General features: G+C 30.0%; 2 protein-coding genes across 2 annotated transcripts; both read right to left on the bottom strand.

Annotated features, from left to right (window-relative positions):
- Positions 1-1,736: 1,736 nt before the first annotated feature.
- On the bottom strand, positions 1,737-4,423 carry LOC107007322 (3-ketoacyl-CoA synthase 11-like). The gene is made up of 2 exons (XM_015205897.2): positions 4,319-4,423; positions 1,737-3,541 (listed from the first exon to the last, which is right to left on the bottom strand). The coding sequence occupies exon 2, from the start codon at positions 3,531-3,533 to the stop codon at positions 1,998-2,000; it is 1,536 nt and encodes a 511-aa protein (XP_015061383.1). The 5' UTR covers positions 3,534-3,541; positions 4,319-4,423; the 3' UTR covers positions 1,737-1,997.
- Positions 4,424-4,942: 519 nt separating this feature from the next.
- Positions 4,943-8,967, bottom strand: LOC107007448. The gene is made up of 8 exons (XM_015206076.2): positions 8,547-8,967; positions 7,594-7,731; positions 7,437-7,505; positions 7,176-7,247; positions 6,793-6,875; positions 6,563-6,694; positions 6,013-6,226; positions 4,943-5,385 (listed from the first exon to the last, which is right to left on the bottom strand). The coding sequence occupies exons 1-8, from the start codon at positions 8,946-8,948 to the stop codon at positions 5,341-5,343; spliced, it is 1,155 nt and encodes a 384-aa protein (XP_015061562.1). The 5' UTR covers positions 8,949-8,967; the 3' UTR covers positions 4,943-5,340.
- Positions 8,968-17,756: the final 8,789 nt, after the last annotated feature.

The raw sequence follows: 17,756 nt of genomic DNA, 5'->3' as shown, positions 1-17,756 counted from the left end.
TATAATCTTTTCGAAGTTAGCAAGTGCACGTGCATTCTTACCGAGCCATGTGGGTCCGCCCCTGGTTTCAACCTTGGCTTTGTAAGGCTAGTTTCATTTTGTTTTGAAATAAATGTCTAGTAAACATTTCAAGTTCAAATTAGTAAGATGATCAAAAATATAAATTTTGAAAGACATTCTCTTTTAACTTTGAACGTGTTTTAAAGCATTATAAAGGAAAAATTACATAAATTAATATATTTTAAAAAATAATTACTGATTTTAGCGATACTTTTTGTTTATTACCATTTATAGCAATACTTTGTTAAATCTGTAACATGTATTAAAATTGAATTATATATGCAATATATATGAATAATAATTGTTTTTTGAAATATGTCATGTTTGTTTGGTAAAAAATTGTCACATTGTATTATAAGTGTATTAAAATGTGTGATAAATGTATTATTTATCATCAAAATTTGTATTATATATGAATAATAAATTGTTCTTTGTAATATGTATTAAACTTGTATTATAAATGAATTAAAAGTGATCAAGTTAAAAAAAATATTATTGCTATAAGTGATGAATATTTTTTTTTATTATAATATGTTTATGTAAGTTTCCTATTATACAATAATGAAGATAACGAGTTATACTTTTTTTGTAACTATAGGTATTATGAAGTACTATACAAATAAAAATTGAGAACTCTCTATATTTGGTACACTCAAAAGGTGAAATCTTATTCTATTTTTAAATACTTCTAGAATAATTCTAATAGTTTATGTAATAATATATTCAATTGAGAAAGTTCAAATTATAATACATAAGAACTTACCTAAGATCTAAACATTTGTGGTGTTAATTAATGTACAATAATTTATATATGTCTATTCATGTCATACAAAATTTACAAGGGATGTTATATTTTCAATTGAAAGAAAAATAATTATTAAATTATAATTAATAAATATATAAAAGAAATTATCAAATAATAATAATAATTCATGTTTTCTAAATTTGGGCTTTAAATCTAGGTATTGTCGTTGGCAGAAAATGCAAACAAAGCATTTAAAGGTGAAACGTATCATCCAAGATGTTTACGGCTAGCTATTCAAGGTGACAAAGAACCGGATACTCTTGATCAAGGTTAATATAGCTGGAGGTGTAATACTGCACATTCACTAGTCAACTGATTAGCGATTTGTTTAAAGTTGGTACTTCTTTTTGGAGGTTTTGATGTCTGCAAATGCCTGATATACAATTGTTTTGTTGGCATAGTCCAACAAGCTCCTTCATATTTTTAAGCATGGTTGATCACATACTAAATAATTAATGTGATACGGTTTAGATATAAAATTATCTATTTTTGAAATATGAATTAAATTAGCAGATCTTTTAATATTTATCGTCGTCTAAGAAAAATTCGACTATTTGGGAGAGATGGATGGATAAAACAATCTTCATTATAGAATTTATTAACAATATTGCTAAATGATCCTTTTCAGTTGATTGATCGAATAAATGGATATGAATTGTCAATAATGGGGATACGAGATCTTGCCAACATGTTGAATGACTTCAAACAATTACATACACAAGGTTATATGCAATAAATGTCTTATTATCATATTTCGTTGAATAGTTAAGATGTGCGCAAACGAGCTTGCACATCAATAATGATGTAGGAAATTTAGTTTCAAGCTTTCATAATTCATTCTGGCTACATTTGTCAAAAGAATTTGTAACAATATTAGAAAAATGGCTATCAACATTATCCTTCAAATAATAAATCTATCAAAGATTACAAGCTTTAATCAAACCTCACAACCTAATAAGGTTTCAAAAATAGTTGATTGAACTCTAAAACAATTGGTAACATCCAAAAGACAACAAAACTCTCTTATAGACAACTAACAAATTGTCCTTTACTATGTCTCAATAAGTATACCAACTACCTTCAAATCCTGGATCCGTCTCTGTCTCTGCTTTCTGATTGACATATTAGGTATTTAAAAATTTGCTACCCTTGGAACGTCCACGGGAAACTTATCTATCTCATCCATCCATGGATTCACTTCCTTTACTGGCTTTATAGTCCTCAAAGCCTTCCATACAGCACTATTACACTTGAATCCTGAACCAAATCCTATTTGCCACACTCTGTCACCTCTCTTCACTCTTCTCTTAGCTTCCGTATAAGCCAGCTCGTACCATAAAGAGCTACTCGAAGTGTTTCCAAAACGATACAATGTCATTCTTGATGGCTCGAGGTGCCTTTCAGTGAGATGCAAATTCTTCTCTATTTCATCTAAAACAGCTCTTCCACCAGCATGAATACAGAAATGCTCGAATGCTAGTTTGAAATCAGGAATATAAGGCTTCAGCTTCATCTTAAATAGTTTCTTACCAACGAGTGTAGCAAAGAAAAGCAATTGTTCTGATATCGGTAACACAAGAGGTCCAAGAGTAGTAATGTTGGTTTTTAAAGCATCTCCAGCCACTGCCATGAGTTCTTTCGACAAAGAAACACCTAGTTTCCCATTAGCATCCTCTTCTTGTGTAACGGAAGCAAAACACTTGTCGTCTGCACCTTTATTTGTACGAACAGCATGCAAAAGTTGGTATTTCGATCTCCTCCTCTCTGTCCATTTATTTGAAAGAAGTATAGCTGCACCTCCCATTCTGAACAAGCAATTCGACACTAATTTTGATCTGTCATTTCCAAGATACCAATTGAGTGTTATATTCTCTGTACTAACAACCAATGCATATGTACCTGGATGCACTTGAAGTAACTTTTTAGCAAGATCGATAGAAACTACCCCTGCACTACATCCCATTCCGCCTAAATTATAACTAGCTATGTTCCCTCTAAGCTTATAATGATTTATGATCATTGCAGACAAAGACGGAGTTGGATTAAACAAACTGCAATTCACAATCAATATCCCAATGTCCTTCGTTTTCATGTTCGTTTTAGCCAACAGACCATCAATAGCACCAAACATAACCGTCTCTGCCTCTTTCCTAGCTTCTTTCAAAGACGGATTTGGTGGTATGTTGAGCAATGCCTCAGGGAAATACGTGTTGTCTCCAAGTCCTGATCGCTGTAAAATCCTCCGTTGGAAATCAAGATTCTCCTCAGAAAATGCACCAGTTAGCTTAGACTGATCCATGAAAGTCTGCATTGTGCACTTAAATGCTTCACTAGGCTTGTAACAGTTGAAGTCCACAAGGTATACAGGACGAGGACGTGTTACTATGTAGACAGTTAATACGATTACTATAAGCGTTGAACATGAAATTACAGATATGAGATTGTATTGAAGATTGTCCCATAATTCAGAAAGATCTTGAGGTGTGATTGTTGACATGTGAGCAGCAACCACTGCTACTAGAGGAGTTAATAAGAGATACATTCCATGAGTAATGAGGTAATGGTAACCAAGTTTTACATATTTCAACTTAACTGATTTGTTGTAATCTGGCAACTTGTTTGATGAAGGTGGCATCAAAGGTGTACTTGTTTCTTTTGCTTCTGTCATTTTCCTTCCTGTTTAAAAACATTAGACACGGAGTTTAAGTCAGTGGCGTACGCAGAATTTTTCGTAAGCAGTGTCAAAAAACTATTTGAATAGTTACATAGATGGTAAACTATGTTGCTTGGTCTCTTCAAAATTAGCGCAGTACTCGTGTCATATCCTTAAAAGTACATTACTTTTGAAGGATAAGACATGTGTCTTTCGACATTTTATCGATCTCTACTTACATGAAAAAGTGATAGTTGAGATGTGTTTTTATTTAAATTTACTTTGATTTTCATACAAATAGTTAATCTTATTCCAAATTCTGATTAAGGAGATAAGATCCTATCATAATCTTGTTATTTCTTGATTTAGAGCATTAGAATGAAAAAAGAGAGGAGGTGCATAACTTGTATCGATGCCGAACAATGACATATTCAGTATAATTTCATAAGTTAGGTTTGGAAAGGGAGAGTACCGTTTTAGAAAAGATACAATAGTTTCCGATTCCCTCGAGCTTAGGGGTCAATTACAGGGGGTAACCGGTCGATCTAGTGTATAGGCAGACCTTAATCCGACCTTTTGTTGGGTAGAGAAGATATTTACGGTAGATCTTTGGCTCAAGTAAAACATATCAAATTAGGTTTGAAAAGAAAAAAATGTTGGAAATAATTTGTATCAATGCCAATTAAGGAAAATCCAATCACCATTATGTAGGATCAACAATAAAATATTTCATGAATATATAAACATTACATTAAAATTCAGAAACACCAAATTAAAAAAATTCCAAGAAATAAACTAACCTCTAAAAGGTCGATAAGAAACACGAAGAGTTTTCAGACAAAGAGTAAATAACACCTAAAATCGCTTCAATCCCCTCTAGAGAAGCAAAAGAGAGAGTTTACACCATAACAACAAGGTAAACAATTAGTGTAAATTATGTTATCCATTGAATAATGTTTGTTACAAATATGGGGTTGTGAGAGTTTAATGGTTAGATTAAAAAATAAAAAATAAATATTTAGAAAAATATGGAATGCCATTAATTTAAATGGATAATACTACCTTATGTAGGGCATTTTGTACTTTGACAACTAGGATCTATAATCTAGAGTCAGGTTTTAAAAAAATAATTAATTTAATTTTTTGTACATATATATATAAAAAAATAGTTAGAAAATAAAGGATTCCACTAAACCCACAAAACTTTAAATTATGAAAAAGTCATTCAAGGTAATTACCTAAGTGGTTCAATAGTCATTTTAAATGAAAAGGAAAATATGTCACTTTAACGTAGACATTTAACTTATATACGCTGATAATTTGAAATTTTAAAGATTTCGCATGATCTTAGTAGTTTAACCTATTATAACATGTTAAGAGTAATCGTTTTGATTAAGTTTGTAATTGAAACACACATGTACAAGTGGGAGGTAACATATATCTAGTGAAATAGCTAAAATACACGCAAATCGGCCCATGCACCACTAAATAAAATAAAAAGTAGCATAATTTGGTGGAATGAACAATATAATTGAGTTCAACACAAGCATACTCATTGCTATGTACAACCCACATTTTCAACAACATACCCCGTATAATCTCACAACTGCGGTCTAGAGAGGATAAGACATACACAGACCACACCTCTACCGTTGTGGGGTAGAGATGTTGTTTCTGGTAGACTCTCAGTGCAACGACACATTACCAAAATAGGCACAAACCATATCATCAAACTTGTGAATGTCTTGTCTTTCACTCATCAAAAACTCAACAATTTTGAGATTGGGAACCAATATATGAACACCAAAAGAATAGCTAACATTCAATCCAGCTTGAAGTCTTCAAGCCATATAAGAACTTCATTCCTCTACAAGTCCAAACAAACAAACAAAAAAAAGAAATATTCAGACAAAAAATAACTTTAAAAAGTGACAAAATGAATTCAATATTCGAAGTTTATGTGTTCCTACATCGAACTCAAGTTGATATACAATAATAACTAGGTAACAGTCAAATATTTATAGATATTTAGTGAATTTCTTGGTCCCGGAGAACTCGTAAGTTAGGCTATAGATCAGCCACCTCTGAATAAATTTCAAACCTTTCATCAAATGAGAATACTAGCAATAGATATAATCTCCTAAACATAATATAATGTCATACAAATCTTATGAGTCGATCAATCACCGTCTCAATCTCAAACTAGTTGGTCATATATCAGCCAATTTGCGAACCTTTCAAAGAGACCATCGGAAGTCAATGTAGCTCTAATCCACCGGGATTTCAGGGCATGTTCATGTTTATGCATCTTAAATTCAGATGGAAACATCATGTACAAATTCTCTAATAACATTCTAAAGAGCTCGTGAGGGTCATAGTTCGTATCTAAGGGACTGATAATAGGATCCGGAAATACAAAGAAGTAAATAAAGCAAAAGAGGAACTTAATAAGGGATGAAATGAAACAAACAATCATCCAAAACATAGAACATACCATTATAAATTTCCACGTGCGACCAGGATCATTGTAGCGAGCAAGCATACAACCAGATCGAGGCTTGAGACCGTCTCTCAGAAGACTAGATCGGAGTTGTTTCTCCTTTTCTCGAACAACATCATCTGTTGGTTTGCCACTAAACTTTATTGCAGCAGCGATGCCTCCCTCCGTTTTCCTTAAGCTAATACCTTCTTTACTTGGAGCTGGTAAGCTATTCAAAACAAAACTTTAATTTGACAGTTGTTCTGTTTGACAAAGAAAAGAAGTAAAGTTCAAATCTTTATAGCAGACGCGGACGAGGCTTATGACATACATGAAAAACCAATAGGTTTCAACAAAAATTGAAATATCAACTCGTATTCTCAAAAGTACAGTGAGATCAATGCTAAGAATCTTAAAGTTGAACTGATAAGAGTTAAAAGTCTAGATCCGCCCGCCTCTGTGCTTACACATACATATTCTACGTTAGGACAAAGACTACTCACTATTTTCACTCCAGTGTGAGATGTTTATGTTTTCGTTTATCTTGACTAAGAAAACATGTTACCTGCTCAAAGATTTATCCGATGGAAGAACTATTTGGATCGACACTTTAGTGTTTTCAGCATCAAATGCCTGAGTGAAGACAGGAGTAGTCATCGGTATCTTCTCCGTTGTAGCATTCTTTCCAAATATGTACCTATATTTAGAGGAGTCCACGATCTTCAAAATCTGAAACACGAAACACCATAACAGATACCAAAAGAAAAGAAGAAAAATGAGTCGTTTTTATCTCACCCGGCAACATCATTGAAACCTCTATTTCCTGCGAGATTGTCGCCTTCTGTTTCTACAACTATGAAAGGATCATACTTCCTTACCTGTGTTACACAAATGACAATTACGAGAATTTCACAACGTAAAGTTTTAGAACATTAGTTGGGATTCATCATTCACCCCTAAGCTGAACAACAACGCACGCACTCTGCACGGTGCAACCACCAACTACAGTGAACAAACTTAAGTACGTAGAACTTCAAATATATCTAATGCAATCGTCCAGATAATTGTCTGGAGGATCCGAGCAACATAGGCTACAAGTAGTAGAAACCATTCAAAGATACAAGTAAAATACTAGTTCTTAGCTTGAAGTACGATGCTATAATATAAATACTACGAACCTCATAAGCTGCTGTTCTTCTTAGTATTTGATAGCTAGGCGTTCCCAAATCGGGGGTCTTGTAAATTCTTAACTGCTCGAAAATTGCAACTCAAATTTAAATAACATCCGTACAGCTATGTTGCTCTGACTCCTCAAAAATGGCGAAAGGTACGAGTCAGATCCTCCAAAGTAGTGCACTCTTTTGAGGATCTAATACGGGTGAGATACATTTTTGGAGAGTCCGAGCAACATATATTGCTTGAAAGCATTTGATACACACCTGTTTTATGACCTCGAGCAAACCTTCTAGAGAAAAATAATCATTATTCTGAATCGAATCCCAGTAGTCCTACATATTTCAACAGGAATCGGTAACTAATCAACAAGGTGATCTAATTATTTAATGAATTTGCAACGACGAAGAGCGAAAATCAAACCACGTGGCTGTTAAACTTGTTTGTTTCAGGATTGACGCCCATAACGGAAGTGCCAGTGAAGACTAATTCAGGTTTCCATGGAAGAAGAACGAACTTCATCACCATAGTCCATCTTGTAGTTATTTCATAGGGCCCTGTCTACAACAAACTCAATTACTCGTTCATAATCAATGCATTATACACCTTAGCAGTGTCGGAACCCGAATTTTCACCATAAGGTTCAAAATACGAAGAAGTAAACACATGAAGAAATCAAAAGGCGTTCAACATCCACTAACCAATTCTCCAACATACTAATACCACTTTTAATCGCGACTAAACAAATTTCATACACTTTCTGTATATAGAAGTTAAACTCATAATCCATATTCCAATATACTAATACCACTTTTTATGAACGTTTACTTGTAGTTATCTACGCTATTAGAGTAAATTTTGCACACTATCATTGTACAGAAGTTAAACTCATAACACATTTTCCTAACTACTATTTATAATTATTTGAGCTCATAAAAAGAATCGTACGCTTTGTCAGCATATATAAGTTAAACTCGTAACCAATTTTCCAAGATACTAATGAACTAATAAAGTAGCCAACCATTTGCACTTTCTCTAGTCTTTAATATGACCTCATAACAAACATATAAGTTTATTTTTTGTATGATAATATCTCATAAGTTATATTTGTACGTGACTTTAACAGTTCGATTTCTAAAGGGCAAAAATTGAAAACAAGCCCATTTGAAGTGCAAACATACAATTTTATGAAGTTAAAACTCATAACCAATTCACATATACTTCATACATTTCAATTTATTTGTCTGACAATTTATTTGTCTGGTTTTGACTTGACATGAAGTTTAAGAAAGTAAATTTAAAAATTTACATTTTTTTCTCGAAAAAGACTAAAAAAATAAGATAAATAAATTAAAACGAAACGAGTAAATGCTAACCTGTTTAGCCCAATGAAGTTGAAAATTAGGCCTAAACAATTGTTTCAACATGGAAATATTAAACAAATAGCCATCAATTGAATCATGTTTAGTAATTGGGTCTCTAAATTTGACATAATCATCATAAGCCATACGATTAATTCCTTGATCATCAAATAAATGAGGCAAATCTTCATATAAAAATTCAACTAATTTATTCATATCAACTGTTGGGTTTTTTATTGGACTCTGTTTATCAACTAAACTTTGATAAATTTTGAATTTCTTTTGAGATTTTAGAGTTTTTGTTTTGGTTTTTTTGGGGGAAGTGAAGAAAACTGAAGTAGGATGACATTGCCGGAAAATGGGTCGCCGGTGAAGTGATGGCCGGAAAATCAGGTCGGAAAATTGTGAGGTGGACATTTTAATTTTTTTTTTAGTAGTGTTCTGTAATTTTATGTTTTTAAAAGGATATGTTTTCGTTTCGTGTCATAAATATTAGCCATAGAAAAGTAATGGTTGGGATTTTCTTGGAGCAAAAGTATTTTTTTTAAGGAAAAATTACGTAAATTAATATATTTTAAAAAATAATTATTGATTTTAGCGATATTTTTTGTTTATTACCATTTATAGCAATGCTTTGTTAAATCTGTAATATATATTAAAAGTGAATTATGTATGCAAAATATATGAATTATAATATTTTTTGAAATATATCATGTTTGTTTGGTAAAAAAATTGTCACGTTGTATTATAAGTGTATTAAAATATGTGATAAATGTATTATTCATAATTAAAATTTGTATTATATGTGAATAATAAATTATTCTTTGTAATATGTATTAAACTTGTATTATAAATGAATTAAAAGTGATCAAGTGAAAAAAAATATTATTGCTATAAATGATAAATATTTTTTTATTATAGTATATTTATGTAAATTTCCCTTTTTTTTTATCGGTGTCTGATATTTATATCGATTATTATAGAAAAATTTTGAAGTGTATTGTACTGCTTACCATTTATTTTAATTATTGTACTTATTAAAATAATTGTTAATTTTAGCAAATCAAGATATAAGTTACCAAAAATAAATAAATATATATTTTTATGCGATCGAAAATAGTTTAAATAAACTTCTGTTGTACTTCCGTTTCAAGTATATCTTTTACGTTTTATTTAAATATACAATTTTTCATTATGATAGAGCACATATTGTTCTTATTTTCACAAAAATTAATAAAAAGTCAATAGATAAATTCGATTCTGAGTTCATAAAATCGATGAAATCGAAATAGAGAGTGGCATATTCACAATTTGAGATTCTCATTTCCACAAATTATCATATATATTTATTATAATATGAGGTGTAAAGTAAATTTACAATGTAATAGCCAAGGTTATGGCTTTGCACATTCCTCAAGTAACATAACACACTTCATAACGTGCCTACACTTTGCCTATTTTTCCTTTATATATATAAGCATAATATGATGATTTTTTTTTTCATATCTTGTCAAAGAGATCATACAATATAAAATATCATATTTAATATTTCTATTGTCTACTAATAAGAAGATACATATAGAATATCTAGCATTTTCAAGATAATTAGATCAGATAAGTAAAATTCGTGTATTATGTTGTTCAGATTCTTCAGAAATGTTATTAGGGATGTGTCGAAATCATCAAAAGCAGTGTATTTCTGGAGAATTCGACATGAATGCGGTATCATTTTTGGAAAGTCGTCCAAGAAATATAAGTCGTGTTCATATGGAGATGATGATGACAATGACGATGACGGGCATGACAATGCACCAACAACATACTTAGAAAGAGGTGGCGACGATGATGATGGAGATTATGACTATGCTCCAGTTGCTCTCACTTGATGATGTTATCGCGTAACAATGTAGTGTTTCATACTAATTGGTGACATAATATATTATAATAATTAGGAAACTATTAAAATAGTTTTTTTTAATATTAATCAATAGCATGCATTGCTCTACTAGTTTATTGTATAAAAAAGAAAACAGTTAAAGGCTTTTTTTAAATAAATTCTTTTAGCATACGTCATATAAAATCAAATTAATTATGACAGTACAAAGCATTAGGAATAAATTAAACATATGATGCTAAATAAATAGTCTAAATCTACATAGCTAAGTTGTTCAAATTAAGCAATCAATAAAAATTAATATATCATATATTAGTTAATTAATCTAATGTCTAGACAAAGTCAAACTTCAAGTGGTATATATGTGTTTATTTATTATAAATAAGAATAAAAATTAACAAAATTCACAAGCAATACCCATGCCAATCACAACAACTACAACAATAAACAATATAATCGGTGTAATTTTACAAGTAGAGTCTGAAGAAAATACGATGTATGTATGTCTTACCCCTAGTTTTTACGGGACAAAGAGGTTGTTTCCCGTAAAGTCATTATAGTAAATATTTGGATCGATATCTAAATGACTATCTTTTGAATTGTATATCATGAGAGTTCAACCAAACACCGCCAATAGTTGAGCTTTATTTGACATGAAAAAAGGTGGACATAAATTTCGAAAATTTGCATATAATTGATGATTGTTGTTGTTATCTTTGAATCATGAATTATAAACATAGTGAATATGTAGCCTTTTTAGCACTCATTTTAGTCATCACATACAATGACATATGACATGTAAAATCATCACTCAAGCGTATGGTTGTGCACATTCTTGAGGTAAGATAACACAATTCCTAAAGTGTCCAAACAAGTCTAATAGTTGTCTCTTTCCTTTATATAAGTAATAATAAATGGTTTCTTCACCAAAATCATACACACAAACACAAATATCATAAATCTTCACATCTTTTCAAAAGCTAGAGGTACAATATTTATTAAAAAATATATAGAATGTCTTGAATATTCAAGATTTTCTGGGTTGAGAAAAGAAGGTTGTGTTTAGATGGAGATGATGATGGTGATTATGACTATACTTCAACAACATGTTTAAAGAGAGATGGTGATGACAATGGAGATTATGACTATGCTCCTGCTACAACATCCTTGGAAGGACGCGAGAGGATTGAGATTAGTGGCGACATTTAACACTTTTAGAGACGACATTTTACACTTTTAGCAGCGACTACAGTTGCTACTAAAACTGCCTTTTAGGACGACATTTTACACTTTTAGCAGCGATTACTGGCTTTTAGCGGCGACGGTTTACACTTTAAGCGGCGACTGCAGTTGCAACTAAAACTGCCTTTTACTGGCGACATTTTACACTTTTAGCGGCAATTATAGTTGCCACTAATCGTAAATCCTTGTGGCTACGTTACCCGGCTCTCAAAAGAGTCCCTCTATTGCTTATACAATCATGTGAACTTACGTGTGCTATTTGACTACAACACTAAAAGCATTAAGGAATCATATAAAAATTATGATCCATTATCCATGTCGGCTACATGATTTATGAGGAATGTGAGTTGTCTGAACTCATCCCCATATCGATGCTCAATACTACTTCTAATAATAGAACTCGTGCTAAAATGTATAAAACATAACTCATCCTCAACTTGGGATTTTTACACAAAAGATTCTCTTAAAACAGATAATGCTCTAAATTCCTCATAAACTCGTTTAAAAATCAAGGTTTCCTCTAGTTTTAAATGTAAAAGCATTTACACTTGGGAATACCTACTGCCCTTATACTCATTTTGAAACATGCAAGATAACTCTCCTCATTTACATATTCATTTACTCAAGTCTTAATTCAAGTTCTAGAAGTTTGTACAAGACTTCTCAAAATGACTCAAAAAGGTTTTCTCGAACTTTACTTTTAACTTTAATTCAATGTGAAATGTAAATTAAGTGATGTGTATGCATGATCTCTCAAGAATTAATGAAGATTTTAACTGTGGATATCAAGGAGTGGAGAATATAGGTACGATGCAAGTGAACACACACGGAAAGAAGGACAAAAGGGTAAGGTACCTAACGACCCAGGCGCATTGATCAAAAGCTATTGCCTAGTGTTTGGGGCATAGTAAGTGGCGCACCGCGCTAGGCCCTAACTACTGGGCAGTAGTTATGTGCGATGGTGGTGCTCCACCCCATGCCCCTCCTAGAATTTTGACTAATTTTCTTGCTCTAATTCAAGCCCAAACTTGATTGGATTCATAAACTCAACACAAATAATCAAAAACCCCACTCAAATTCTATTAAGAACAACACTCATTCGTAAAACCATCATCTCAAGAACTCAAAAAGACTTCATTGTTAAGTAATGAAGCTAAAACCTCAAGAACTTCTCAAGAACTCAACAAGACTTTCATTGTTAAGAAATAAAGCTAAAACCTCAAGAACTCAATTCGTCAAGTTCAAGAACTAATTTATGAATGAAAATCACATAATTGGCCTGAGAGCGAATAAATCCAACACTATAAAAGCTTACACACCTCGAAAGAGTCAATTATAATATACACCGTTCAATAATTGCCAATAATACTTACTTTTAGGCGACTTTTATTAAGTATACTAACTTTTAGTGACAACAAACATAGTATAATATACATCGTTCAAGTCAAACTTTACTAATTTGTGTAAGTCATGACTCATGTCATGTCATGAAAGTAGAATGAACAGAAATCAAAGCAAATAGAAAAGAGGGATTATGACATTGGGAGTATAGTGAAGCATCACAGTAAAAGTTTATATGTATGTGATATTAATAAAAATATGACATACATCTTTATATAAAATAGGGATAAGATACAAATACCTCTCTAGACTGTAATTTAAGAGATACATCTTAATTAAACATATTAAGGTCTTTTTACACCCTCCCCTCCCAAATCATTTTTTTAAAAAATTTCGTATACATATTAAGGCACTAGACACAACTACTAAAGATTAAACATGATTTTGGAATAACCTCATAAAAGGATATACATATATATATATACATATATATGTTATTTTTATTTTTGTAAAATTACTTTTAATTGGCCAATTGATTTCCAATCTTCAACAATACTCTAAGTACATCTTTTGCTAAGAGGCCGACCAAAGTGATTCTAATTCCATTCTCCACTTAATTTCTCATGCTTTGGATGCTTATTGCATATATATATATATATATATATATATATATATTTTTTTATGCAAAAATTTTAAAAAAAATACTTACTAAAAAATATTAAAAAGAAGTCAAAGTTCAAATAGAATTTTGAATACTAAATGTATATCTTAGGAAGGGACCCGTAAATTGGCAAAGTCCACACAAAATTAGCAGGATCATCTCCTTCATTCTTCATTGATTTTGACAAGAGTTGACTTCATAAGATCGTAAACCATAAAATTCGTTAAAAAATCGTATCGTGTAAATATAGCGAAATAATTTTTCTTTCTATTTTATATAAATGGTTGAATTCACTTGATATCAAATAGGATATTAGTATAGTGGCCAAAAAATTGTTGTAGATCACAAATTTATTACAAAAGACATCAATGATTGAGGTAATTAAGAAAACTTTTATTTTTTTAAGAAAGGGGAAATGGGAAATAATTTTAAAAAAAAATTAAAGAATCTAATTATCCAAAATGGATTTTTATGGGATTTAATAGAATAATCAGTTTATTCATTATTTGAATACTTTGCCAATTAAAAGATTCTTAAAGAAGGCCTTACAACCCGTAAACGTACATTTCATTCACTTTCCACAAAGCCTAAAAAAGAAGAATAATATTTCATTATAATGCAAAATATAGAGTTAAATATTAACCTTTAATTTGTATATTTATATCACTTTATAAGCTTAGGATAGGATTGAATAATAGAATTTTGAATTATTGTTAACAAATATTCAAATTGATTTGGGTACTATAGTTGGGGTATATATTGGATAAGACAGAATAGGGATATTGAAAATATCCAAATTTGCCCTAATATTATTCCAAATTGTTTTTAAGGAAAAGGGTCTGATATACCCCTCAACTTTGTCATTTAGAGATGATATACCCCTTGTTATGAAAGTGGCTCATATATGCCCTTACCAAACGGCTCACATATACCCCTGTCGTTACAAAATGGCTCACATATACCCTTCATTTAACGGAAGTTAAAAAAATTAGTTTTTAATTTATATTTATTACTTTTAATTTTTTTTTAAAATTATTTAGGGGTATATATGATTCTTCTATCAAAGTTCAAGGTATATTTTAATTTTTTTAATACATAAATTACTTTTTTACTTCTTTTATTTTAATTATTTGAGTTTCTTATTCTTATTTTATTTTTTTCTTTCATTCCTTTGTTTAAAGAAAAAAAAATTTAACTATTTTTTTGTCTATATTGTAATTTGATTTTTGTGTTCGAAGAAAAAAATTTGGTCATCTACAATAAGTTTTACAAGAATATTAGTGAAACATAAATAAATTTGATTATCAAAATAATAATTCTAAATTAGTCATTGAAACAAAAAAAAATCAAAAAAATATGTTTGACGAGGATTAAATTTACTCATATGGGATTATATATTGTAGAAAAAAATAAAAAAAGTTAGATTAAGATTATCTTTTTTTTTCATTTCCGTTAGAGGAAAAGGGTATATGTGAGTCATTTGTTTATAAGTATGGGTATATATGAGTCACTTTCATAACAAGGGGTATATCAGCTCCAAATGACAAAGTTGAAGGGTATATCAGATCCTTTTCCCTACCATTCAGAGAGCTTTGGGATAAAATAATGAATTTCAAGTTTTCAAATTCGGTAAGAAGTAAAGTCTAATTATATGATAATTTGTTCTTTAGATGAATTGGTCTTTCAATTTTTATCAGAGGTAGAGAAAGAGCATTAGCTACGAATTAAGTTGAAATTGTCAGTAGTTTTGATTCAAACTTCATATTTATCTTATTAAAATTTCATTGAGTATATACATGAGAAAACCAACAGCTTAAAAAGATTAAAATCTAGGATCCATAATAAGCTTCAAATCTTGACTTCGACTCTGATATTTGCCCTTCAAATAAAACTTATATCTAGCGGGACAACTTTAACGATATGGACCCTAACTTGTGGGATGCTATGATACGAAAATATAAACTTATGGCCCGCGAAAAATTTATTTACCTTGAAAAGCAAAAATTAAAGATTAGTTGACACAAATACCCTCCAAATTTACCCTTCTTCCTTTTATCCTCAAAATTAATTAATCCCACAAATTACAAACACTATATTTCTCTTGAATTAGAGAATTTTTTTTCCCTTTTCCCTTATTTTATACATTATACATTTTTAAATAATTTGCTAGGCCTTTTGAGAACACAATTATGTTTCCATCATGCATGATTTGTTTATTTTGATTATAATAGTAAATTAAGTTTTCCTTGACTTGCATATCCCATGCCTAATCTTGGTTAGGAAGATTAATAAGTATGCAATTAGTATATCTTTCTAATCAGTATTATAAATTTTCTTGAGGAATATCCATTAATTTTTATATGTAGTAGATCACACTAATTAAAGTACTATTAAGTACGTATATATATTTGAAAATAAACGAATCTCTACAACCAAAGTAAACTTTTATATTTCCTTCAAAAGTATACTTTAGCATCATATATATACACCACTAATCCTCTCTTTTTTTCCCACTCAATATATGATATCCGTATGAGAACCTGATTAATCTGAATCCAGTCGTTATTAGATTTAAATCGGGTGGTGGTCGACTCTCCCAACAAGATATTTTTCATTTTCAAGATTTAAACCTGAAATATCTTGTTAATTAATTAAGGACAGAGGAATCTCAATCAACTCATTTCATCATCTTATTTTACCAGTATTTACAATGATATAATTATTAAAAATATATGAATTTTCAAGGAATATCCGCTAAAAATTGGTTATTATTCGTGTGTTTTTACTAGTAAGATCTTTTTCCTTGACATCTTATAATGAAATACAAAAGAAAGTTCAATTAAAAAATATATTTAAGTTATATATTGATAATGTAAATATATTTGATATATCTTTTATCAAATGTAAAATTGGCTATTATTCGCGTGTTTTTATTACTAAGATCTTTTTCCTTAACATCTCATAATAATGAAATATAAAAAAAAATTTAATTATTTTTCATATCATCGAGATAAAACACTTAAACTCACGTAAAATATATAACTTTTGGAATGAGTTTTTAAAATAAAAAAGGTATATAAGTTGGGTATAAGTATTTAATACTTTACGTGCCAGAAATCATAACATGCATTTTCATGTGAGCATATAATGCATGCAAGAAAAAATATAAAGCCAACCAAAAGTTGACAGAAAGGAATATTTTGGAAAATAATTGGAAGGATGTGCTTTAATTTTTTTCTAATATAAATAAAAAAAATTATGTTTTAATCTGCTTGTCTTATTTCTTTTAATATATGTTTTTTTTTTGAAAAAAAGTACTATAATACATACCCCTACTCGTTACGCCTAGCATACTACGTAATATATTTAAACTACAAAATTCAAAAATTATTTTAGCATATTATACATATTTTTATTTAAAATCACAAAATAAAAAAATTATATTAAACTCTATATCGAGTTAAATTAAGATAAATAAATTAAAACATTGGGAATAAATACATACGTGCTTGTCATTCTTTTTTTAGGAAAAAGATATTCCATAGGCTTTCTTTAATCTTTAATCTGGCACTTTAATATTGCACCAATGATATATAGAAACGTTAATCTTTTTAATAATTATATTTTTGTTTAATTCTAGTAAGTATAAAAAAAAAATAAAAAAGTACTTAGCTTGTCTTAATTTGAATATTTATGCTCTATAAGTGTATGACTTTTAGACAAATAAAAGTATATTTTTAACTAGAATATTTCTTTTGTTGATATACGTCATTATTTCTAAAAAGAAAAACAATAGAAAGTTAAATAAACCAAATCGTTTAATTTCTTGAGATTAATTATGTACAAAATCATTATTGGTGGCTTTTCATATTAAATATTTATTTTCGATTAATTAAAAGTTACATATATTTAATCATATATTGTGAGGTACCAAAAGCTCTAATTTTCAATATGTAACACAACATACACATAGATAGCAGAGTCCATTTTTCACAATTATATAGTATAGTATTATATTTACATAAAAATTAATCTATGGTGGGGTTTTCCAATTTATAATTTTGTGGGGGTGGGGTGGGGTGGGGTG

Source organism: Solanum pennellii, chromosome 12 (genome assembly GCF_001406875.1).
Source record: "Solanum pennellii chromosome 12, SPENNV200".
NCBI lineage: Eukaryota > Viridiplantae > Streptophyta > Magnoliopsida > Solanales > Solanaceae > Solanum > Solanum pennellii.
This window is presented reverse-complemented; position numbering and strand designations above follow the sequence as displayed.